The sequence below is a fragment of the Lutra lutra genome, chromosome 4, assembly GCF_902655055.1.
Source record: "Lutra lutra chromosome 4, mLutLut1.2, whole genome shotgun sequence".
In the NCBI taxonomy this organism is placed as follows: domain Eukaryota; kingdom Metazoa; phylum Chordata; class Mammalia; order Carnivora; family Mustelidae; genus Lutra; species Lutra lutra.
Genome location: NC_062281.1, coordinates 23,134,838 through 23,159,759, shown reverse-complemented (window position 1 = coordinate 23,159,759; position 24,922 = coordinate 23,134,838). Strand labels below are relative to the sequence as shown.

At 37.0% G+C, this 24,922-nt stretch overlaps 1 protein-coding gene across 1 annotated transcript in view; it reads right to left on the bottom strand.

Annotated features, from left to right (window-relative positions):
- The window catches only part of EIF3H (eukaryotic translation initiation factor 3 subunit H), a 105,871-nt gene that overhangs the window by 7,727 nt on the left and 73,222 nt on the right, over positions 1 to 24,922 (bottom strand). The window contains exons 3-5 of the mRNA XM_047725815.1: positions 7,160 to 7,327; positions 5,530 to 5,629; positions 3,920 to 4,069 (exon numbers count right to left, since the gene is read on the bottom strand). Coding sequence (XP_047581771.1) covers positions 3,920 to 4,069; positions 5,530 to 5,629; positions 7,160 to 7,327 — 418 coding nt within the window. The remainder of the gene's footprint in view (positions 1 to 3,919; positions 4,070 to 5,529; positions 5,630 to 7,159; positions 7,328 to 24,922) is intronic.

Here is a 24,922-nt window from a genome sequence, read left to right as displayed (position 1 = left end):
TTGTGATTTCTCTCTGTCAAATAAATAAATAAAATCTTTAAAAAAAAAAAAAAGTGAATATGAACGAAAAAGGTGAGAGGAAATGGATAATAATGGCATGAGGTCAAAAAGTGCCTTTTTTGGTAACTTTGTTTTTTAAGATGAGGGAGACTTACATTTAAACATCCTTATTCTTGAGAGATGTGTGTTCAATATTTAGGGGTTAAAAGTCATGTCAGGAATTTACTTTCAAATGCTTCAGAAAAAAAAAAAAAGTTATGCACTTATGTGCACAGATAGAGAGCAGGTACAAACATGGCGAGACAGACCACTGGTGCATCCAGGCAAAAGGTTTATGTGTGTTCATCAGACTGTTCTCTTTCAACCTTCCTGAGGAGTTGAAATTGAAAATGTTTTCAATTTTTTTTAATGGGAAAAACAAGTCCAAAAACCTAAAAGAAAAGAACCAGTATGGAGAGCAACTAAAGGTATCTTAGGAAAGAGAGTGTAGAAGAAGCCAGCTGTATCCTAAGATGGCATGATGGACAGGAAAGGGACAGTCTTAAGGAGGGGCACCAACCCTTTCATTTCTACCAATGGAAGAACTGAGGCCCAGAGAGCTAGCAAGAAATGCTATCATTACTACGCAATTACTTGTTAAATAAGTCATTTATATGCTTAAGTGCAGAAGGAATTCAGAGAAGAGAAAGATCACCACAAACCCTATAAATGCCCAATTGGGCGGGGGAGAGGGGAAGGTAGTGACATTGGAGAAAAATCACAAAGGAGAGTTAGTTACTCCATATACAAAGAGAGATCGATCTATTATTTGCTCCCACACCTTAACTCCTAGAGACTGACTACACTGATGACAGCAATGAGAAAGGTCTACTAGAACAGACCCTGTCGATCCACACCAAAAATGTCCTTAATATACAGTACTATCGTTATATATTGTTAAATATATGTAATTAGTGAAAGAACACAAGCACAAGATACGTGGCCTTTAAACATTTCGTAACGTTTTTATTACTACAATGTTCTTCAAAAATATACCCAATAAGGGGGCACCTGGGTGGCTCAGTGGGTTAAGCCTCTGCCTTCAGCTCAGGTCATGATCTCAGGGTCCTGGGATCGAGCCCCACATCCAGGCTCTCTGCTCAGCTCCCTCTCTCTCTGCCTACTTCTGCCTACTTGTGATTTCTCTGTCAAATAAATAAATAAATAAATCTTTAAATTATATATATATATATATATATATATATACACACACACACACACACACCCAATAAGGAATACCCAAAAATTTGTACAACAGATCTTGAAGGGCAAAAGGAATTAAAATAATACCTATTTCAGAGATAAGATTCATAAATGGACCAACTTTATGGGGATCTTTTCAGTGCCAATTCAGCCAGAATACTGAACCAGGGAGTTACTCTTAGGAGTCTCAATAACACAGCCTTTTCTTTTATTGTCAAGAAAACAAGTGAAAAGCAGCTCACTTAAACAGATGTGAACCAGACATGCAGTGAGAAGTCTGCTCTGGCTACAGTATCAATTTATCCTTAATGTAGAATGCCCACCCCCAGTTTACTTGTTTAAAGAGGAAATAAAAACAGAATTGTTTCTTCATGTGTGAAAAGCTGAAGGCTTGGATAAAACACTTTAAAAAATTAGTAAAGGCTATTATAATACAGCCATCGCTTAGAACTTCCATTCAATAAAATTAAAACTAAAAATTAAAAAAAATTTTTAGATGAATGGAAATGTAGTATTTCAGCCTAGAACAAATATATCAGGTAAACCAAAAAAGTGGTATCCACATACGGGTTGTGAGAAGTAAGACCAAGCAAAACTTGAGGAGCTTCTTGGGCAAGATTTCTGATGTGGTTGCTTAGAAAAAATTTTATGGCGACAGGCCTGACTACCATCATGCTATTGATGTAAGAATTTAAAATCTGAAGTGCGCCTGGGTGGCTGAGTGGGTTAAGCGTCTGCCTTCGGCTTGAGTCATGATTCCCCCGTCAGTGAGATGGAGCCCTGCATCGGGCTCCACACTCAGTGGGGAGTCTGCCTGAGGTTCTCTCCCTCCCCTTCTTCCTTAGCCCCTTCCCCTGCTTGCATGCTTGCTCACTCGCTAAAAATAAATAAATCTTAAAAATTAATTAAAATTTGAGATGTACAAAGGTGATATTTCCATCTTTTAGACGAGGACTATCAGTCTGGATGAATGCAACAGCCCTTCAGTATGGGTAATGCTTCAGGGCTGCTGCATTTTTTTCCTTCCAGCAAGAACACAAATTTACCTTTTAAATTTCACATGAAAAGGAAAGGGCCCCTCTTTCTATTTCACAGAAAATACAGAAGAATATAAAAGCTGTAATAAAATATTTGTCTAGATCTTAATTGCTATCACAAACTGGGAACATCTTCGTGGTTATTATAAATGATGTTTTGGACAAACAGGTACTTCAGACCAGCTCACTGGTAACTGAAAGCACAAAAGGGCTACGCTTGTTTTGTATGCTCAATAAGCTTGGGAAAAGCTGAGGCATAAATTATATAAGCAAATGCTTTCAGGTAGTAAATTTAAAATTATTGTATAACTATATATACTTAATATATCAAATTGTAACCTTGCGTGCTAAAGAATGTTCTTAGTGCAATGCTTTAAATACAGGTGTGCTGAGTGTTTGTAAAAGCAATAAAGAAAAGTATGACCTTCTAAGAGACAAATTAAAGGACTATTATGAATATATGTTTGCAGTCAACAGTACACTCTTCAGTGCCAAATTAGCCTCGCAAGCCGGCTGTAGCACTTAGCACTCTGCTTACCATGCAGCCTCCATCTCCTTCCTCTGTACAGACTTTCCAGTGGCCCTATGATGGATTCAAGCAATACAAAGGGGCACTTCAAGCATGGTTCTACCCATCCCAGAGCAGGGAGAACAATACTGGGCTCTCTGGTCTTCCTGGGTTTACCCTACTTGTCTTATAACAAAGAAGTACAAAGTCTACACATTCTTTTGTGCAAGCTTCTATCTGCAATTAAAGAAATCTGATAGACAACTGAGCCTCTATTCCAAACTGGTTGCTTAAGAAAATATACCTTGTTTTTTCAGTCATCCAAAAAATGCATATAGACTGACTACCTACTTCATTCTACAGGTCTGCTGCTAACACTCTCCCACTACAAAGCAATCACTAAGATCAAGCTTAAAGGGCACTTAAGAGGAGCTATATAGACGATTCTGCCTACATTTTTGTTAAGAGCAATAAATGCTAGGAAAGGAAACATTAATTCCATAAAGGAAATGATCTGTTTGGAACACCTCAGTCACTTTACCAATACAGTAAATAATATCCAGCAACGAGATAGCTAAAGCAGTCACAATGGAGTAAGTTATGTAGGCCCTGTCTAAGACAGCAAAAGCCAGCGTCAGGTTCAGAAAATTCTGATTTCGGTTAAAAATCCATGTTGGAAATTCACTACTAATAGAGTCTGCATCTGAACAAGGCAAGTGCCACCAGTAAAACAAAGAAGCATTTTCGTATTTTTCCTGAGCATTACTAAATATCCGGACATGATACTATAAAGCTTCCAGGGACAGTGTACAATAAATAAAGCTAAGCCCCCCACGAAAAAACCCTCCCTCATGGGCATTTGCCCTATCAAAGCAAAAAATAATACAGCAAAGGCATCAGAGGGTTCTTATAACAGGAATTATTAGTATTCAAATACTGTTCCATTTTGTCAGTCTGGTCTTTTTCCTGGGATCTTAGCAGGGCTGGACAAATAGTACATGTCATTATATATGTCTAAAGAACCTCAAAAGGTACTCGGGTAATTCTTTTCTTGATCCATGGGTTAAATTCTAAGTGAAAGAATCTTTTGCAGAAAGTGATTAAAAAAGGGCTTTACATTAGGGCCACTTACCTGCTAGCAAGACTGAGCAATTCATGTTTATCTGCTACAGCTGACTTCTTCTCAAGCTCCCACATTAGGACGTTGATCAGATGTGAATTTTTAATTACAATCGGCACTTCTTCAAACATGTGCTCAAAGGTGATATTTCCCTTTTTCAATCTGTGAAGCATGTTAAAAATACTTTAGTCTGGTGGTCAGAAGTAAGTGTTAAATTGACTATTTCATACATTTTTCCCTAATTACAGGCCCTCTCCAGGATCTTTGTTTCATTAGCACTCTTTTAAAAAGAGAAAGAAACTAGTTTTACAGAGTCAAGCATAAGTCGAATGACTTGAATCATATTGAAAACAATCCAAGTTTGAGCTATAAAGCCCAGAAAACAAGATTCTTGGCAGAAGAAACTATTCTTCCTTTATAATCAGGTATCTTCAATATTTCCCTGATACTAAAATGTAAATGTCGTGGGAAGTTATGCTATATAATCTATTTCTAAAACATTTAAAGTAAATAGCTAGAACAGAGATACACTTCGGTTCTTGGAAAATTCATTTTATTTATTTATTTTTTAAAAGATTTTATTTATTTATTTATTTATTTGACAGACAGAGATCACAAGTAGACAGAGAGGCAGGTAGAGAAAGAGGAGGAAGCAGGCTCCCTGCTGAGCAGAGAGCCCGATGCAGCTCGATCCCAGGACCCTGGGATCATGACCTGAGCTGAAGGTAGAGGCTTTTAACCCACTGAGCCACCCAGGTGCCCCGGAAAATTCATTTTAAAAATTTAAATTCATTTTAAAAGCCTACCAAATGAAAGAAATTAACAACTAGCAGAACACTCACAGGATATCCTATGGTTTGGAAGACAGCAAGAATGCAATTTCTCATTAATTTAGTTGTAACTACCATACCCAGGAATTGTTCATGAGTTAGCATTTAAAATCTTTTGCACCTTAATTTCTTTAGAAGCTATTGGGAAACTAGCAAAAAACGGTCTGCCCTACCAACATCAAAGCCACTAACTTTAATAAGAAACCAAAATTCCCATAATTAACAGAAAATGAAAGAATTCTGAACTTTTAAAAATTTAATGTAAATATTCCAATGCCATCATGTAAGATCATAAAACAGCTTTACCAATCATAAAACTGCATACCTATCACCCATAAAATTTCCAAAATGCCACCTTCCTTACTGATACCTTAAAATGTTTACCTCCTTCCCATCCCCACCCCCACGAAACAGGCACTCAGACAGACCGACATACAGCTCACAATCATCCTGACACAGAGCTCTTACAGTCGGACAGCCGCCGGTCACTCATCCCACCTCCCCCTATTTGATCATTTTTTTTCCTTCAAATTCAACAGCTAATTAATTCCCACTCCAACTGAATTCACCCCTAGTGAGAACAACAGATGAGACATTCCATAAAGAACAGTTTAAACATGGAAAGGGAGAAATCAAGTGGCACTCAGCCAGGCGAAAGACTTCTACCGTCCACATGGCAAAAGCATTACTACACCACCAGCACCAAGGATTCAATAAATGTGGCAAACTAAAATCTTAGAAGGAAAACAGTCAATGCTTTACCATACACCTCAAAGGCCCCCAAACACTTACGCTTCAGGAGAAAAATCTTTCTCTTTACAAACTTCCATCAGTTTAGGAGTCAGTCTGTATGCTTTCAGCGAGAGAGACCCTTGAGCAGTTTTTATGGGATCTCAAATAAAGAAAAGAGAAAGAATTTACTAACAATTTTGTTACTGCCCATGCTTTGCTTGAATTACACTGGTTCTAGGCATACTGACACTTACCATACAATCGTTGCAAAATGAAGATCAAAATAAAACATCAGAACTCAATTTGAAGCAGATTAAAACCAGTACAGCATATAGTTAAGCGAAAAAGTTGGAACCCTATCACCCTACTCGAAATTGATAGAATAACTTCCTCCCTAACGTAAAAAAAGAAGATTCAAAATGCAGTTATTTTGAAATCTATTTGTCAGCCTGAACCAGAAATCTTGATGAAAATTAAACATCTCGTATGTTCTAAACACCTTATATTCATCTTGTATAATTAGAAAAAAAATACTAATGAATATTAAATGTGAAAATACACTGCATGCATTTGTGTAGTTCAGTCGACTAATTTAAATGAATAGCCCTGCGAATAACATTTACCCATGCTAGTAATCACTGTCCAAACTTTTTTAGTTAAAACAGCTTCTACAAACGAAATGACTCAAAAGTGCTATCACAAAAGTGTCTTTTTTGTTTCAGAGAAATTCATTTTGTCAAAACTAGCTGCTTACACACTCCATGAGTAAGGGAGCTCAGCACTCGCGGCATGATAACTGCTCCCGCATGCCAATACCCGCCTAAAACCTGTGTTAACATTCATGTTGTCTGAAACTTAACACAGTGAAACTTTTAGCAATAGGTGATAAAATGAAAACCAAAATAGATTGAAACAAGTGGAAAATTCATCAAGGTCTGATGATGCAATGTTTCCAGCCAATGTAAGTACACTTTAACAACTTGTTCTTTACTGTAATCCAATTGTTAACATACTGAAACAATTTGGGGGGAGCTCGTAAGATTGATCGTATTCATTAGTATTTTTTCTGACAGATACTCAGGACGTTACATTTACTTCTCAGCTGGAAACTATATGCAAGTCTGCCAGATATGGCAAACTGTGAGTGTTTGGGGAGGGGGAAGGCTATAAAGCTGTTAAATTGCCTACAGTTCTGATACAGCACAGAACATCTGGTCTGGAGAGCTTGAGGAAACACCATTAAACAGGCCGAAAAGAAAAAAATCTTTGTGCTAAGAAACAGTCCAGGTTTTGTACGCTGCTGTCAGAGGTATAAAAAAAACTTGGCACACTGTGTTATGATTGGTCAGTCACGTACAGAGCCAGACACTCTAGCAATTGGGGTTTGTTAGACATCTGGTCTAGTTCCACCAGCCCCTTCAAATGAGGGAGGGGAGATGGAGGAATAAAAATGAAGCAGCTACTCCAGCATTCCAAAATGTACACATCAGGGCTCTGATAGCAAGAAAAATAAACAGAAAGAAGGAAACCCTGTCTAGACGTAGCTGCTGCAGAGGCTGCTGCAGAAACAGGGTTGGTATTTACTTGAAAAGGCCTGCCAGGCCGCTCTTAGAGGCAAAAAGACAGAAAGCAAAAATAGTAGTAATAACATTAAAGGAAGAAAAGAATAATAAAGGAAACTCCTACTAACCGTAAATGAGAACGACAGATTCTTCAATGGCATGCTGGTAACTGAATTGAGAATCCAGGAGTGCTCGGGTGACGAACGAGCCATAGTATGTGGACTGGTACCAGCCCACGTGGAGGTGGTCGATGTTGACATGGCGAAGGCTGCGCATCATTTCCATCTGATATTGAACTAGATGATAGGGAGGAGGGGGTAAAAGAAAAACTATTTAATGATGCCACAATAGTAAAAGTGAGCCTTTTGGGAAACAACTTTTTACACAACTATTTATTAGATAAAGGGAAGAGGTTTCCAGATTTAAAATTCATTCAGTTCACATGTACTGAAAACGAATTTAAGCTTTCAAATCATTTCAAATCACTGAAGCTTTCCTTTATTCATTAATGAAATAACATACTGTAGAAAAGTTACTAAAAACACAATAATAATCCCTGTTCTAAATAAGAAATTATTTATTAAATGTGGTTTACCCTCCCTTCTTTAAACTCTTAAAAATAGTAAATGTTTAAGAAAAAATTTATATACTTGCTAAACTAGTTGCTTTTAGACATTTCATTTGAATTAATAAAGTGAGAATACTTATCAATGTCTTCGTCAACACAGTTTTTAGAACTGAGAAGTTAAAATCACCAAGAAAATGAATAGGAAAACAATTAACTACCACATTATTTAAATATGAACAGAATACAAGCTGTAGCTGATTTAAAACTTAAGAATTCATTTTTGCCTTCATCTGGTGCCCCCTGCTGCATATGCTAAACTTTAAAAAGAATTCTTTTTTCTTGTTTGTGTGTTCTTTTCTGTTAAGTAACAGATATTAATTTTTCACTGGAGTTATAGGTTAATCACCATGAAAAGGTTGAAAGACTTTTACTTTCATCAAGTTAATGACTATAGTGTATATTAACTTAAAGCAATATTACTAGAATAGGTGCAAACTGAGACTACGATAAATAAAAGATTTTAAAAAGCAATATAGCCCAATAATGAGTAGAAAATATGTAACAGAGGAGAAAATTCATAGTCAACATAATATCCAAATTATTTCTATTATAATGAATCTACAACTATGTGGAGTGAATATATTTGCTTAACTTGGAATCTAACCATTTCATTTTTAAAACTCTTAATCAGGTTTTAGCAAAAGTAAAGTTATATGCCTGTCGTTTCCTTGGTTGGTTATAGCACTATGGTTTTATAAAGCAAACAAGATTCAGGATCATAAAGTACAAAAGAGCCTCACTCAGATGGTCACAATCTTATTTTTAAACATTTGTTACTAGGCGAAAATATTATAAATCTGCTTATTCCAAGGAAGGTTATATTTCTCATAATAAATATGGTAGCCAACTTTTCAGATACTCAAGAATTTGTTGTTTTTTTTTTTTTAGCTTTTCTTCTTATATACAATATGATGGCCTCAAGAAGAAGCAGTAGAAAAATAATATGATAATCTTTTATCAATTACCTTTTATATTGAATTTTTGTCTCTCTAGGACATAACAGACCTCCTTCCCACCTAGCTTAACAGATTCATACATATCAACCACATAAATATCGTTTAAAACCAATGCTATGGCCTCTTTCTGCTTTAAAATTTCCTCTTTTAGTAAAATCACTCATTTGACTAATGGAATTTAATCAAATTTAACTTACAAAAAGTTCCAATATCACAGGTAAAAAAGGAGCTAGTACGATTCATTTTAAAGGAATAGGGAGAAGGAGATGGGGAGAGATTACCAAGCAACTGACAGTACAAACATGATCTTACAGAATGTTTTTTTTTTTTTAATCAGTATTTCCAAACTATCTGCCAATGTACAATTTAGGTATAATATAAGCAGAAGTTAGATTCAATTTGCAACAGTAGAAAAAAAGAAGACTTGGAATCTTGAGATCTAGGTTCTCATACTAGTGCTTAAGATTTTCCCCATGAGGAATCTTGCTGTCCAGTTAATGATCCTTTTCTGATGCTCAGCCTTCCCATCTCCAGAAAGACCAGAGAGAACATCACAGTCAAAATGCTGTGACTCCACAGTGTTGATTAAATATGCTAATTATCAGTAATAATTTTTCTAGAGGCTAAAGTAGAGCCTCCAGCATGCATTAATACTTAAAAAATGCATTTCTCTGGGAAAAAGACTGCAATCTTACTATGTCTCTCCCCAAATTGCCTGAACACAATAGATTTTATAATAACATTTTCAGGATGCAAGAGGTAAAACAAGCTCTATGAAAATGCCATTATAAAATCTATTGTCACAAACAAAAATTATTTCTTATAATTATATGTTATATAATTATAATTTATATAATACTTATTATATAAATAATTATTGTAGCAAACAAATTCCTTCTTTACCCAGAATCTTATCTACTTTACAGCCCCTTAGATAAGAATGAAAATGAAGTATTCCTCTCAGCTAGAAAGAGGCTAAGGGATAGGAAGCTTGTCGCTCTATGGGAAATACTACTGCCCCAATGTATTTACTTCTTAAGAACTGAGAATTAGAGAGATAAGCTTGCAAGCCTTTAATAAAAATTTATTCTTAAGGTTATAAGAGTTTTCATATGACCTAAATATGGCAAATAAATATTTAAAATGTAACGGGCAGGAACAAGACAGCTAAGTAGATAAATTGCTTCTAAAAAATCTGTAAGGCACTGGAATTTCACTATTACACAAAAAATATAGTCTGGGCCTATTCTTTGTGAAATGTCCAGATATTCACTGTTTTGGTTTGGACTTATCACCCCAACTTTAAAAAATTAAAAAACACAACTTAAAGAATGTCCTCTCGGAGGTATCACACACAGAAAGAAAGGATCTTAAAGGATTGCAAGTGATAGGGCGCCTGGGTGGTGCAGTCGGTTGACCATCCAACTGTTTGGTTTCTCTTCAGGTAGTGACCTCAGGGTCCTGAGATCGAGCTCATGTCATCATGTCAGGCCCCACGTCAGCTGCTATGTGGAGTTCCATATAGGGCTCCACACTCAGCACAGTGTCTGCTTAAGATTCTCTCTTCCTTTCCCTCTACCCCTCCCGCTCATGCTCTCTCTAAAATAAATCAATTTATCTTTAAAAAATAAAAAATAAAAGGACTGCAAGTGCTCTGTTAAAAGATGAGCTTCAGAGTGAAGGTGGGGTGCACTGAGACCCAGTCCTCACCAGGACTATTCACATGAGCCTCCAGTAAGTGCACAGTTTGAAGAGAGAAGTTTAATTCAGTAACAACAACAAAAACCAAACAAACAAACAAACAAAAAATTAAGTGGTATGTTTTTCTATTATATATACGCTGAGGAAGAAAAATAAAACCTCATAGCCTACCAAATAAATTGCTTTCTCTGTAGACTTTTCGGTCTGTGTCTTCCCTTTTAATGGTGACAAATATGTGTGACTTTTATCTCCCTTCACCCACACAATGTTTCCTTTCTTCCTCCTCCAACCCAAGTTTTCAAAAAACACAAAACCAGGGGCACCTGGGTGGCTCAGTGGGGTAAGCCTCTGCCTTTGGCTCAGTTCATGGAGCCCCCTCATCCTGGCTCTCTGCTCAGCAGGGAGCCTGCTTCCCTTCCCCCACCCCCTCCCCCACCCCCTGACACCTGCCTCTCTGCCTACTTGTGATCTCTGTCAAATAAATAAATAAAATTTTTAAAAGAAAAAAGAAAAAGAAAAACAAAATCAAACCCTGCAAAGGTATCCTCGCAAATCTAAGTGAGGATAAGAAATGCACCACAGACTACCCTATTAAAACAGTCTCAAAACCACATTCTGGCAGCTACCACCAATCAAATGATCTGAGCTGCCACACCAGCTAACACCTACTTATTTACCCTCTGGCCTATGGAAGACACAAGGAAAAAAATCAAGAAATGATGATGTCCCAGTAAATTTTACCGAGGAAATAAGGAACAACCACTGCAGATTCTAATCTCCCAGGTGAATGCCATTGCTTTTGTGGCTATGCCAGTTTTTCTCAGGAGTTCTACCGAGGGTGGGCACTTCAGGCACACACAAGAGACCCAATTTAGCTACAACATTAAGGTAACAGGGGAGTGGAGGGAAGCTCATGCTTTCTGGAAGTAGCTACGAGGATTGAGGATGCCTTGTCCCAGTCCGCAGGTTCTGGGTGAGTGGGAGGTAGAGCCGTATTTGCTTCTCCTGCTCAGCTGGACTCACTTGAATGGGCTGGAGTTTCAACAGGAGGGCACAGAAGATGTGCCCAGGTATCACCCTTGTCTAGGGAGTGCCTCGCACCTCAAAACTCACAAGAATCACAGCAAAAGAAACAAAAGGAAAAAAAGAGAAGGAAAAGAAAAAATAAGGCTCCTTGATACAAAATACCACAGTTCCCTACTGTTGAGTTAATGCAGGTCAATGAAGTAAGAAGCAAGCATTTCCTGGCGTCTTTGGAGAGTTGGTTCAGGGTTAGGCACACTTTACTTTTATTCCACAGTTCTCATATTTAACAAAAGAAAGCCCAAAAGCAGCAATTTCAACCAACGATATTCATTTCTGAATTAATAACCAAATATTCCTGGGGGAGTTCCCAAGGATGAATAGCAAGAGGAAAACTGTTTTGGAGGGGGACTCTTTTTAAATCATGGTCATATCCAACAGGAGGGCTGAGCTCAAGAACTGTACAGTGAAAAGTTCAGGAAATAACTTTTTAATTTTTAAGCATTCTTAGTGTAAAAAGCAAACACGCTACTGACTGAGGAGAAACAGTGCACAGCAAATCAGTATCAGGAACAAACTGGTAGTTACTATTAAGCCAACTCCAATTACTAACACAAAAGCAATACTTAACATGCAGCTGAGGTGGTGCTACAAAATTAGGAAGGATTATAAAAATGAGCTGAAGTTTCATAAATCTCTTCAACCTCGACAATTGTCTTCATTGGTTAAGCCTCTCCCAAGCAAAGGAGAGGCTGGTTTACAACACTGAATAACTGTTCAAAGTTTGGCACCGGTATATTCATATTCACTTTTTCCAGATATCCTCTTTGCAAAACAGTCAATTTTAAATTGCCTAGAGCTAAAACTGTCTTAACTGAGGCAGGCTGCCCAATAACTATTCCTTTCAAAAATCCACCACAATTTGTTAGGTTTTCCCTTGTTTTTATCTCCAAATATGAAAACACTGAAAATAATATGTTGTTTTATATTTAAATACTGTATCTGGAGTTACACTGGCAAACAACAAAAAAGGCTTAAGATCTGAGTTCTCCTGAAGATCATTGAGAAGGACAAGAAATTAGAAGCTTTTTATAGTTCAGTAGAATGATTAACCAGCATTATTTCTTCTTCAATTCTTCACCCTCATCTTTAAAATCATCTTTTTTATTTTATTAAGTGAGCCTTACTGAAACAGAATTTCTCAGTGAAAAACAACAACAAAAAATTACCACAGTTGGCTAGGCTGAGATGAGCTGAAGGCAGAAAGTTAAAGCTGTAGCATAGTCCAAAACCCGAGATAATGTCTGTCAGATTAAAGGGGGGAAAAGTGTTTTAGAGATTTATTAGGGAACTTTTAAAAAGACAAAGCAACCTAATCTAAATTTTAGAAATTAAAGACAATTTAATAGATATATGGTTTCATTTAATAACTTAATACTGTATCAAATAAATCCAAATTATTTTAAAATAAATTATGACAAAATTATATAAAAAATAGACACATATATAGCTTAGAGAGAAAGGGTAGAGCTAAACACCGAGAGAGATGCTAGCACTTAATGAGCACTTATTACGTCAGACTTCCTGCGAAGTGGTCTACATATGTTATCTGACTATTTCTCACAATAACTCCAATGAGCTAATCACTGTTACTGAAATCCACTTAGAAAAACTGTTTACCACAGTTTGTAAAGTGGCAGGACTCAATCTGACTTCAGACACTCTGACCCCAAAGCCTAGGCAACTACCCACTTAGAGGATTTCACCTCTTCTTACTGGTAGAGTGTATATTATTTCTGAGCCAATACAGCATAACACACAAACACAACAGAAATATACAATTTCTAGGTTTTGACATAACACAGCTTGCGCATGTCTGACCACTAAATCAACCAATAATTTAGCAATACCAGTAAGAGTTTAAGTGATAAAGCTACCTTAAAAGATTTGTAAATGCTGAAGTGCATAGTTATCACAAATATGTAATCAAACTCCCAGAACACTGCTATGTTACTATTTGAAACTTATGCCAATACTACTTTGTAACTAAGAACTGGTTTAGATCACAGATGACTTGCACAAACACATCAAGGGAACAGAGACCAGATCTAGCAGAGGTTCTTTGCAGCAAAGAAACCTACTAAGTTCAATCAAGAGATGCAAATGGTTTTAAAAGCAAACAAACAAACAAAACCCCACAACTCTGAAACAAATCAAAGATTTCAACAAACATGACAGGCAAGTGGAATATATCAAAATCTCCTGTTTTAGCTCGAGGGCTATCCTAAGTAGGACTTTTAAGTAAATAATTATAAGCCTCCTTCCCAGCAGCACCGTGGGACACCAGTGAACACTGACAGGCTATGAACTGTGAAGGCTTCGCCTCATTATTTAACAAGACAACTATTCTGTGCTTTCTTCTTCATATCAGACTTTCTGCCAAGCTGCACATACGTTTCAGGCAGTGTTCAAAGCTAGTAGCAGATGTAGATTTAAGCAAACAGAATGTGCATTTGAAAAAAGACTTAAATAAGAGTCTACTTTGGGTGGAGAGAACTATGGAGTACACATTTCTTAAAACTTCTATATTTTCTTTACCCGGTCTGTACATATAGTCATTCTTTTTTCCAATTAATACATCTGTTATTAAGGCCACCCCTGTGAATGCTTAAGGATTTTGGTAACAGTTCATTTTTCACATTAAGTGCCTGATATATATTCTACTCTACCTAAAAACTAATTTGTTTTATTTTAAAAGGAATAAGAAAAATACTGCCTTCCTTAATCTTACAGAAATATTTTTTAATAGTTCATTTGTCCTGAGTGGTTTAATTTCTTCTTTAAAGTGTTTATGAATTTTGACAAATTTCTTCTGAATGCCAAGCTGAAGATAAGGAAATGGGGGTGGGGGGCAACCACTCTATCTTTTAAAACTATTAAGAGTTTGAAAATTAGGGGAAATCAGGTTTTTTGAGGTTTTAATGTTTCTCAAAAAGTATTTTATGAAATACATGGACTCTTTACAGAAAATAATATGTATATCCTATAACAAATTCAGAGCATTAAGGGAACCTTGCTATCTTCTCAACCAAATCATAAAACATAGCCAAGAGATCCTATTTCTTTTGAGGTTATGAGATTTAAAATGTATGTAACATTAATGCCCTTGGTCATGAAACTCATGCAGGTAAGTGGATGATAGACAGTAACTAATAAGTTAACTACAGGTCATCTGAGATCTGTTTATACAAAGTGAATCTACCTGGACAGGACCAAAGGCTAGAGACCTCTGTAACCATCACCGTAAGAACTTTCTCCTGAAGAGCAGCCTACTGACCACTGCTACCTCTTGCTACAATTAAGAGGATGATATGTTAGAATATCAAAGGAGAACCTCTGGATTTAGAAAAATCATTATTTCATACTTGGTTACAGGCTCTTTCCTAAGGACAAGTAATACCTCTGTCACATTTACAGCTATATATATCAGGTACTAGATTAATACTGGCCCAAACTTAAGTACTGAAAGTATTCACGAAAAAAAAACAGAATATTTCAAAAACATGATTGTTGTTAATGTACTAGAAAGGTCACAATTACTAGTAAATTACATACGTGTGTGTGTGTGTGTATAATTTTATAAATATATATATGTATCTCCATGTTACTATGTCCACAAAGGACATGAATTAGCTTGCTTTAAAACACAAAAAATGATCAGAAATCAAGGCTAGGTAAAGTATAAATTAAACTACATAAAGCAGAAATTGCAGGTGAGGCAGAGACCTGAACAAAACAAAGTAAACCACAGATATTTTTATTAAAATACACAAATTTGGCTCTAGGCATTCTGGCAATCAGAGCATTAAGGGAACCTTGGTCATTTACATTATCCAAAGGGTTTGAAAAACATCAGATCTCAAAGTCAGTAAGACTTCCCCCAGTACTTAACCCTAATATAAAATTTTCATGTGGGGTTTCAAAGCAAAACTAGTATGCAATTTTTTGAGAAACAGAAGACATTTCTGTAATAGAATAATCACACTTGATTTACCTTTCCTATAAATCTAAGTTTTTAATGTAAAACAAGGAAAGAATGGCCTCATGAGTACTTGTTGTAACACACAAAATGGTCTATACAAGTTATGAAACAAGAAAGAATTCGAAGAGGGGCGCATGGGTGGCTCAGTGGGTTAAAGCCTCTGCCTTCAGCTCGGGTTGTGATCTCAGGGTCCTGGGATCGGCCCCGCATCAGGCTCTCTGCTCAGCGGGCTCTCTGCTCAGCGGGAAGCCTGCTTCCCTTCCTCTCTCTCTCTGTCTGCCTCTCTGCCTGCTTGTGATCTCTGTCTGTCAAATAAATAAATAAAATCTTTAAAAAAAAAAAAAAAGAAAAGAATTCGAAGAAAAAAAAAAGAAGAAGAAGAGGGGAGAGGGAGGAGGAAGAAGGAGAAAAAATAATATATGGCTGCCAAAATGAATTAAGAGTTTCATCTCCGGGATGCCTGGGTGGCTCAGTTGGGTAAGCAGCTGCCTTCGGCTCAGGTCATGATCCCAGCGTCCTGGGATCGAGTCCCACATCGGGCTCCTTGTTCTGTGGGGAGCCTGCTTCTCCCTCTGCCTCTGCCTGCCACTCTGTCTGCCTGTGCTCGCTCTCTCTCTCTCTCTTTCTGACAAATAAATAAATAAAATCTTTAAAAAAAAAAAAAAAAAGAGTTTCATCTCCAGGGGCGCCTGGGTGGCACAATTTGTTGGGTGTCCGACTCTTGGTTTCCATTCAGATCATGATCTCAGGCTCTTGGGATCAAACTCTTCGTTGGGCTCTGTGCTCAGCACAGTCTGCTTAGAGTTTCTCTCTCTCTCTCCCTCTGCCCCTCCACCTCGCATGGGCACTCTCCCTCTCTCTCTAATAAATAAATCTTGGGGGGGGAGGGAGTTTCAACCCCTATCAGTTCAAACTCCAGTAGAAAGAGATGCTTTAGCAGTGAACAGGCAATATTCAATATAGAGAACAAATGATCACTTTGGGGGAGGGTACTGTTTGTAAAGTACAAACAAACTGTTTGTACTGAAACCATTTACTGAGTACCACCTGTGCTGGGAGCCTCATAAAATTAAAGTGACACCATTTTCTAAAATGTACCCTCTTCAATATGGCTGCCCAACAAGCTGGTGGCAGTTAATGCATTTATCTCTCTGAGCTTTAATTTCTGCAGCTGGAAAATGGTGATTTCCACTTCTAACCATATAATAATAGCAATTTAAAAAATTTATCTCCAGTCCACATGGCTTTGTGCTTACTGAGCATTTTCAGGGGAAAGTCTGAGAGATACTACAGATTACAAACATACATACTGACTTTATCTGTCCCACCCACAAACCCTATTACTTCTGTGTTTTGCCCCCCACTAAGGGTATTCTGAGTCATCAAACTTGACCACACTCAGCTCATATAGCCACTTACCTTCTGAACTGGTCTCAAATTCATTTTTTCCAAGGCATTTAGAATGTTTCTAAAAAATGTACAAATGGTATGGGAATATGTTCATGAGATGATACTAGGAAACAAAGAATGTAAAACTATAAACCATATAAATGCTAGTATGTAACCAACCTAGGTTGCTCCCTCCTTGAAAGGAGAAAGACTAGAAAGAAATGTGCTAAAATGGTAATGGCAGTAGTTCTCCAGGGAGTGATACCATATATGACTTTTGTTTTTACTTATTCTTGCCCTTATTTTCTATGTTTTTTGACAAAAGTGTGCAATATATATGACATGAAAGGTGTATGTGAATACATTATCAACAGAACTTTCTACTGCTGGCTAACTTGCCTACATTTACCATGGTCATCAAATGACCTGGGTACTACATACTCCTAAACTGTGGGAGCAGGGAAGAGAACAGGGTACCAGACTATTCAGAATCTGAAGTAGCCAACCTGGTCTAAATACCACCTGCTACAAACTGAATATGACCCATACCAAGTTCTTATGTTAAAGCCCTAACGCCCCAAGTTGACGGTATTTAGAGACAGGGTCTTTAGAAAGTAATCAGGTTCAGTTGAGGCCATGAAAGTGGGGCCCTCACAATGGGATCAGTGCCCTTTAGACACCACTAAGAAGAGACACCACAGAGTTTGATTCCTTCCCCCCCTCCCTCCCTCTCTCCCCATATACATCCACAGGCAGGACTGGGGCCATGTGAAGTCACAGTGAATAGTGCCAACCCTGTTGGCACCCTATCTTGGTCTTTCAGTCTCCAAAACTGTGAGAAATAAATTCCTGTTGTTTAAACCACCCAGCCTACTCTGCTTGTTATGGCAGCCCAAGCCAAGATACCATCTTTAACACACATTAGTTGTGTAACCTACAACAAAATTATTTTGGTCCAGGACTCCTCTGTTGTAAATTAAGAGGAAAAAACAGTACCTACTTCAGAAAGTAGTTAAAAGAAGATTAGAAGAAATCATTCACAGCAAGGGTGTGATGTACTAAATAACCTCAAGAAGAATTCAATACATCTTCACCATCACCTATTATTCAGAAGTGCTATGGAGAATCGAGAAGTCATGGCACTTATCTCAAGCAAAGGAAAAGTTTTTGGAAAACTGGACTTGATTAACTTGGTCTCCAAATATTGTATAAGCCCTCCTTTGCTCATCTCCATATCAGGAGTAGGGGGGAATCAGGAAAACAGAGAAGGGGATTAGAGATTGTATGTGTGACTACAAAAATAAAATCTATGAATCTGTAACATCCATTTCATGAAACCAAATTTATGTACGAATATGAATATACAAAATATACAAAATATACAAAAACAATCTACCATGAAAAAGGATTACAAAGCAAAATAAATACTTCTTAGATACTAAAACGATAAGCTAATTATATTCTGTACAATAAAGAACAGATTCAATAAAGAAAGAGACAAGCTACAGAAATTAGATTTCAAGAAAAGGTAATCTTGGGTGTTCTATTATTACCGTGCATATAACAATATAATTGCATTTACTATATAAGTTTCTATCTCCTGATTCCATTTATAACTCTTCCGAAGAAGGAAAATAAGCTCTCTGCCCCTCCCAACAGGTGACTTTAAAAACACTGAGAATGAGGTGGGGATGGGACAGAGGAGTGAGCATTAATGCCAGCTTACATGGGGACTAGGTAAAAGCTACTAGAAATACTGCCACCCCAAGTAAAACAGTAAATTCAACCAGATACAGTAAACAGCTGTACAGTATCCCTCTACTGCTAGGGGAGATAATCCACTCCAGCAGCCTCAACTTTCCAAACATGATTTCCTTTACCTTCAAACGTCAGGACAATCTGGACTAGAAAATCAGTATGAAATATGCCATAAGAAGAAGGTCTAAGGGACATACTCTTTTAAGAATATCCTTAACTACAAATTAAAGGGAAAGCTGGCAAGAATGGCAAGTGACCAGAGTTAAAGAAAACATTAGGAAAGGCAAACAATTTCCTATGCATTACTTAAATCAGAGAAAAAGAAGTACTTATAACCACACTTTCCATTTACCCCTTTTTTGTCCCCCACCTATTTCTCTCTATGCTCTACTTCGTCCAAATTTATTTTCATAGGATAAGGAGTACAGAGCTCTATGCTGAGAAAATGATCAAGCAGAAATTCTTATGGCAACCACAATAAATCTGAGGTTAGTAAACCTGTGGCTTATTTTTAAGGAGGCCATGTTGCCTTTCCTGTTACACACTCGTTTTCCCAAAACCACATGCATATGCACTTTTGTGGAGAGAAGATCTAAAACTTTCATCAAATTCTCAAAGGGACTCAAGACCCAAAAGATGAGTAACAAGTACCGAGGTATAGTGGAAAACTAGCCAAATATGGTCCCACTTAGGAATTCCCATTCCTCTGTACGTATGTGGTGAGAGGAGAGGCTAGGTGTGAAGCTATAATCAATTCACTTCAGAGGGGAGCCAAACAGTACAGACAGATAGCACTGAGATCACTAAAAATAATACTATCCAGAACAGTTAGAATGACAGGCCAAAGGACCAGAGAAAACCCTAGCTTTCAGCAAGATACCCAACAATGTCACTCTTACCTTTGTCCTACCAAGACCAGGAAGTCCATCATGGAGAAAGCCAGATGGAGGCTTCACCTAAACTACTCTGTTAGCAAGATTAATAATTCCCAAAATGGACAAGAAAAAACACATGCCCTTATCCACACGTGACAGTGACTAGGGCTTATAAGCTAGTAAGACTGTTCTAAAGGCAGGGACGGAGTTGTGATCATAACAGAGAGATAAGCCTTCCCTATTTGAGAAGAAGAAACATTTTGGGGAAAGGTTGGTCTCTACCAAACATACTACATTATTAGAACACGTTTAGCACAAATCGTATTCTGTTATGTTACAAATATACCCTGGAGGTATACAGCTCTCCAGACACACACTAACACCATCCTCGAGCAACTCAGTACTCCTGTTATCTTCTAGAGTTTTTACACAGAGATCTCTCCATGCCATTACTGAAACGTGTCTTATCAGCTGTCACTAAGTAATCTGAAGCTCCTAAAGATGTTTTTCTAGGGATGGCCTCTTGGATTAGGGAAGAAGATGAAATACAGTGTGTAGGGAGAAGTAAAAAATCATTGAAAGGCAAGAAAATTACTACAGAAAGATGCTGGAAGGCTACAAAACAGACCAAATAATTCTCTTCCGCAATTGGCAGGCAAGATCCTGCCAGATGTTTGAAATAGAATTAACCTCTATGGGCTACACTGATAGAAATAAACTGCATAACTATAAATAAATAAATATCTAGGGAAGCATAAATAACTACCCAAGAAGGGCTTTCTTTGTTTTACTTTCCCTGAATTTATTTCAGATAGATTATTTCTCCCATCCCACCAAAAAATAAAAAAAATAATTTTGTCCCTCACACAAATGTCCACAGATAATGAGAGCCAACAGCTGAATGCCAAGGCTTTTGAAATTGTGCCAAAAGCAAACCAAACAGTGTCTCCTTAAAATGCTGAGTTTAATCAGAGTATTTACAATGTTTCAAAGCATTTTCAAACAAGGTAGTATCACCTTAACAACAACTTAATAACAACAACAACTCTCCTTTATCTCCCAAGGATAGATGGATGGATAGATAGATAGATAGATATTTTTTTTTCCTTGCAGAAAAGATTACAATAGTCAGCTAGATAAAGGCATTACAAATGGCTTACAGATGCGTCCTCCTCATATTCTGGGGAAGAAAAATCTTTAACAGCAAATTCATGCATTCATCCCTTCATATATTCATACAAGCACATATTGAGTCATAATGTGCCACAGGTTTTAGGTGCTGTCCAGCACTGGGCGAGGAAGACAGAAAAGGTTCCCGCAGCTGACATTCTGGTAAGAAGAGCAGATACAACACACAAAGTGACAGCCAGCATTCCTGGCTCTACACAAATGCCTAAATATTCCCTAAAGAAAATAAATGGGCAATCCCATATCGTTCTCTACACATTTAAAATGAACAAACTACCTCTGTTAAGAACAATCAGGAAATCCAGTTTGGGAGTCAAAGACCTGGCTTCTCACCTGGCCAAATAATGCAGTGCAGGAGAACAGTCGCAGGCTGAGAAGAGGCCTGGATTGCTATTATGGCTTTGCCAGTCAATACAATAAAATAAAGCAGGGGAAAGCCTCCAAATAACCAAACTGCCCTTAAAGATAGAGTTTTAAATCCATCTAGACTTTATCTCAAATGAAAAAATGATTTGGTTTAATGCTTATCACATGGTAATGATGACAAAGAGTTGTAACGCAAGGATCAGATAAATATCCTCCGTAAGTAAAATTTCATTGGTTTCTTTGCTAAGCTTTGAAGTTGGAATCAATTATCTCTATAGTGCTTTTAAGATGCTAATATTCCACAGAGATAAATGAAAAACAGTCTGTTTCACTAAAAAATATGGTCTAGAAACCCTAAGGACTAAGTGTGGTCAGAAGAACGGGGCCAGTAACAAGGATCACAGCCTAAGAAGTGACAGGAGTTCTAGACTAACGAGTATATGTGGGTTCCCCACACAGAACAAAGGGCCTTGGGCTAACCCTGAAGAAGATGGAGGTTCCAAAGAGTCATCAGATTTTCTTCTGAACACTTACTTTATTTCAGACAAATAAGGACTGGAACAGTGTCTCTCAAACTTATCATCATCTGAAGACCACTTAATGGACATATGACCTCATGAAAACCACCAATTTCAATCTTAAAAAACTGTTATCCTAATTAACTTAATTATTTGTGTGTGTTTGTGATAGAGAAGCTGTGCATGAGGCCCAGAGTTCAAACACACAACCTAGAGATAGAAGATGTGGGTTATAGACAGCAGCCAAGAGGCTGCTTTTCTCATTTTAAGTGTGCTAAATTAGAAGTTCCTTAAGCAGACTGACAGGTTATAAAAAAAATGCAACAAGCATTTTGTTACTATCAAATGATCCTACATATATATGTTTATATATATAAATCTCTGTCCAAGAATACATCATACATAAAACTTAGTATTTCAATTAGGGAAATTCTGGAAACTAGATTTTAACCCTTGATTTTATAAGCTCTGAAACTATTCATGTCCTACTGACATATTTAGATGTAGTTTTGAAAATATGCACAGCAATCTCATCAACTTCTTCCTCAAATAAATTAAAATTATCAAGGCTCAGTAAAGTGGGAAGACTTCATTCATCCCAGTATCACAATTTCAATGTTAAAAATTGTGATTTTTTTATTCACAAGTAATACTATAAAGCTACTTAGAATATTACATGTTTAGCCAAATCACGCTACTTTTAGCAAATTATTTGGAGGAATGGAAACAGCTTTTATTGGCACTGACTGTGTCCGAAAGAAGGCATAAAAGTGTAATTTCTTCTCTAAAGTCAAAGATTCATTGCAGACATCCTTCTCCTCAGAGGCAGTATTGAAAAAGCAGGGTCAGATTTTTCATTCAGCATATTCTCAAGACAAACACTCAGAGGCTGAAATTTTAATTTCATTATTTTCACTATTTTCTTCCATACCAAATTAAGATTAGAAAGGAATTAACATTATTTCATGAAATCTAAAATTCCAGTGAGTGTAGAAAAAGAAGGAAAGAAGGCTGGCAATTTTAATTTTAAGACACCATGGATTAAAAAGTGCACCCACTCTCATAGATGTTCAGGTAAAAGAAAGGAGGAAATGAAAGGAAAATTCTAGAGCCAATGAAGCTCTTCCCTGTAAACAAAGATGTGTGGGTGAGCACTGTGGTAGCAACGCCCTTTTCCTGCTAAAAACACAATCGTACTCTATCAGTACTGATCCTAACACATTTTTTTCCAGTCTATATCATAGCTCACAAAATAATTGTTTAATTAAAACTCTCTCCTCTTCAACCATGGATTTTCCATGATGAACAAGAAAATCACATAGCACTTCTCTGTTATATAAGAATAACATATATGCTGGGACGCCTGGGTGGCTCAGTTGGTTAAGCCGCTGCCTTCGGCTCAGGTCATGATCCCAGGGTCCTGGGATCGAGTCCCGCATCGGGCTGCTTGCTCAGCAGGGAGCCTGCTTCTCTCTCTGCCTCTGCCTGCTGCTCTCCCTGCTTGTGTTCTCCCTCTCTCTCTCTCTCTCGCTCTCTGACAAATAAATAAATAAAATCTTTAAAAAAAAAAAAGAATAACATATATGCTAAAGAAGGAATGCTTCTCTGCACATCGATTGCGAAGCTGAAGGAATATCTAGTAATATGCACACATTTAATGGTAAGTGCTTTTACATACTGTATGCAGCTGATATTAGGCAATATTATTTAACAGTCATTTTGTAAAAGAAACAACACAGCTACTCTGAGATCTCCCCAAACACAGTATTTGTCATTAACTTTACAGCTGTTTTACAAGGTTCACTGCAATAGTGTGACTTCTGCTTGTTTGTGCTTTAAAAAAAGTGCTGCTATAAAGGATGCTCTGATAGTCTGGACTTGAACATTTTTAGCTATACAATTCAGTATTTTTGGAAATAATTCTTTGGAAAATATTATTTAACATTTTTCCTGGAAAAAACTTTATAGATTTACAAAAAAGAAAGAAGTCACTGTAGTTTATTTTTAAATACACAATGTTTTGATGGCATATGCCACTACTTGACAAAGTTTCATAAATGACCAAACTTTGGGGGCAAGGGGAAAACGACTCAAGAAGTCAATAGAACCTACTTTGAGGAAGTCATAGTAATAATAATTGTGCCACAGTAATTCCTAATTACTTACTGAGCACCTATTATATTTCAATCAATAAATCAGATACTTCCCATATTTCACATTAAGGTAGGTGTTAGTTTTCTATTTGTCATATGAGTAACCTGCTCATAAAAGAAGTAACCACCAGGACTCAAAGCTAGCCCACTAGACCATGAAAATGTTTATGTCCTACAACTGATTCTTCTGCTAAAAATCAGCAGCAAGATTATAATTCAAATTCTGTAAGAAAAAGAGTTACATTAATTAAAAGTGGTCATCAGAAATTAGACACTACCTAATACGTCTAACAACAGGAAGATTTAACTATGTTACATTCATGCCTTCAAGTATTTACAATACAGCTTTAACATGATGGCGAAGATCATTTAATAACACAATATGAACTATATGTGAGGCAGATACAAAAAGTGAAAACACTGAAATTAAAACTTTTAGGTATTTTAAATTTTAAAAAAGCATTCTAAGTTGAAGGAAATACACCAAATTATTAACAACCACTATTAAAGATATAAGATGAATAACTTTTCCTGTTTTCCAAATTCTCTATTATTCTATTAGCTTTTTATAATTCAAAAACATTTAAAAAAGACATAGCGAGAGCTACAAGTTCAAACAGAGTACATTCTGTTCTTCAATTCATAACAAAATTCACATGCTCACAAAAGTGATAGTTAAGTTTAAAGATACAGATAAGATAGGGAGAGAAAAAGCAAAAAGAGATGCAAGAAACTGAGGAATTCAGTAACAGAAGCATTTTAAGAGGTAAACCAGATGTTCCTATGGAATTGCAGCAGAGGGTCTAGGAGACAGAAATTCATAATGTCAAAGGCTATATTCAGATCAAAGAGCATAAAGTAGGGTCCATTTACTACAGAACTGTCCATTACACGGAAGGGATCAAGCCACACTAAGCTCTCAGCAAAATGCAAAATTAAAATCAATTGAAGGTTGTTGAGTAAGAAAGTACCGGAAAGACGAGAAGAGTGCTTCTTCAAGCATTTCACTGGGGAAAGGAAGTTCAGCAATCAGGCTGAAACAGAGAGGTCAAAAGCATAATTTAAGTGAACAGCGCCTCATCTGAGGCAGTAAAAAGTTACTAACAATAACTGCCAGGGGCGCCTGGTTGGCTCGGTGGTTTAAGCCGCTGCCTTCAGCTCAGGTCATGATCTCAGGGTCCTGGGATCGAGTTCTGCTTCGGGCTCTCTGCTCAGCAGGGAGCATGCTTCCTCCTCTCTCTCTCTGCCTGCCTCTCTGTCTACTTGTGATCTCTGTCAAATAAATAAATAAAAT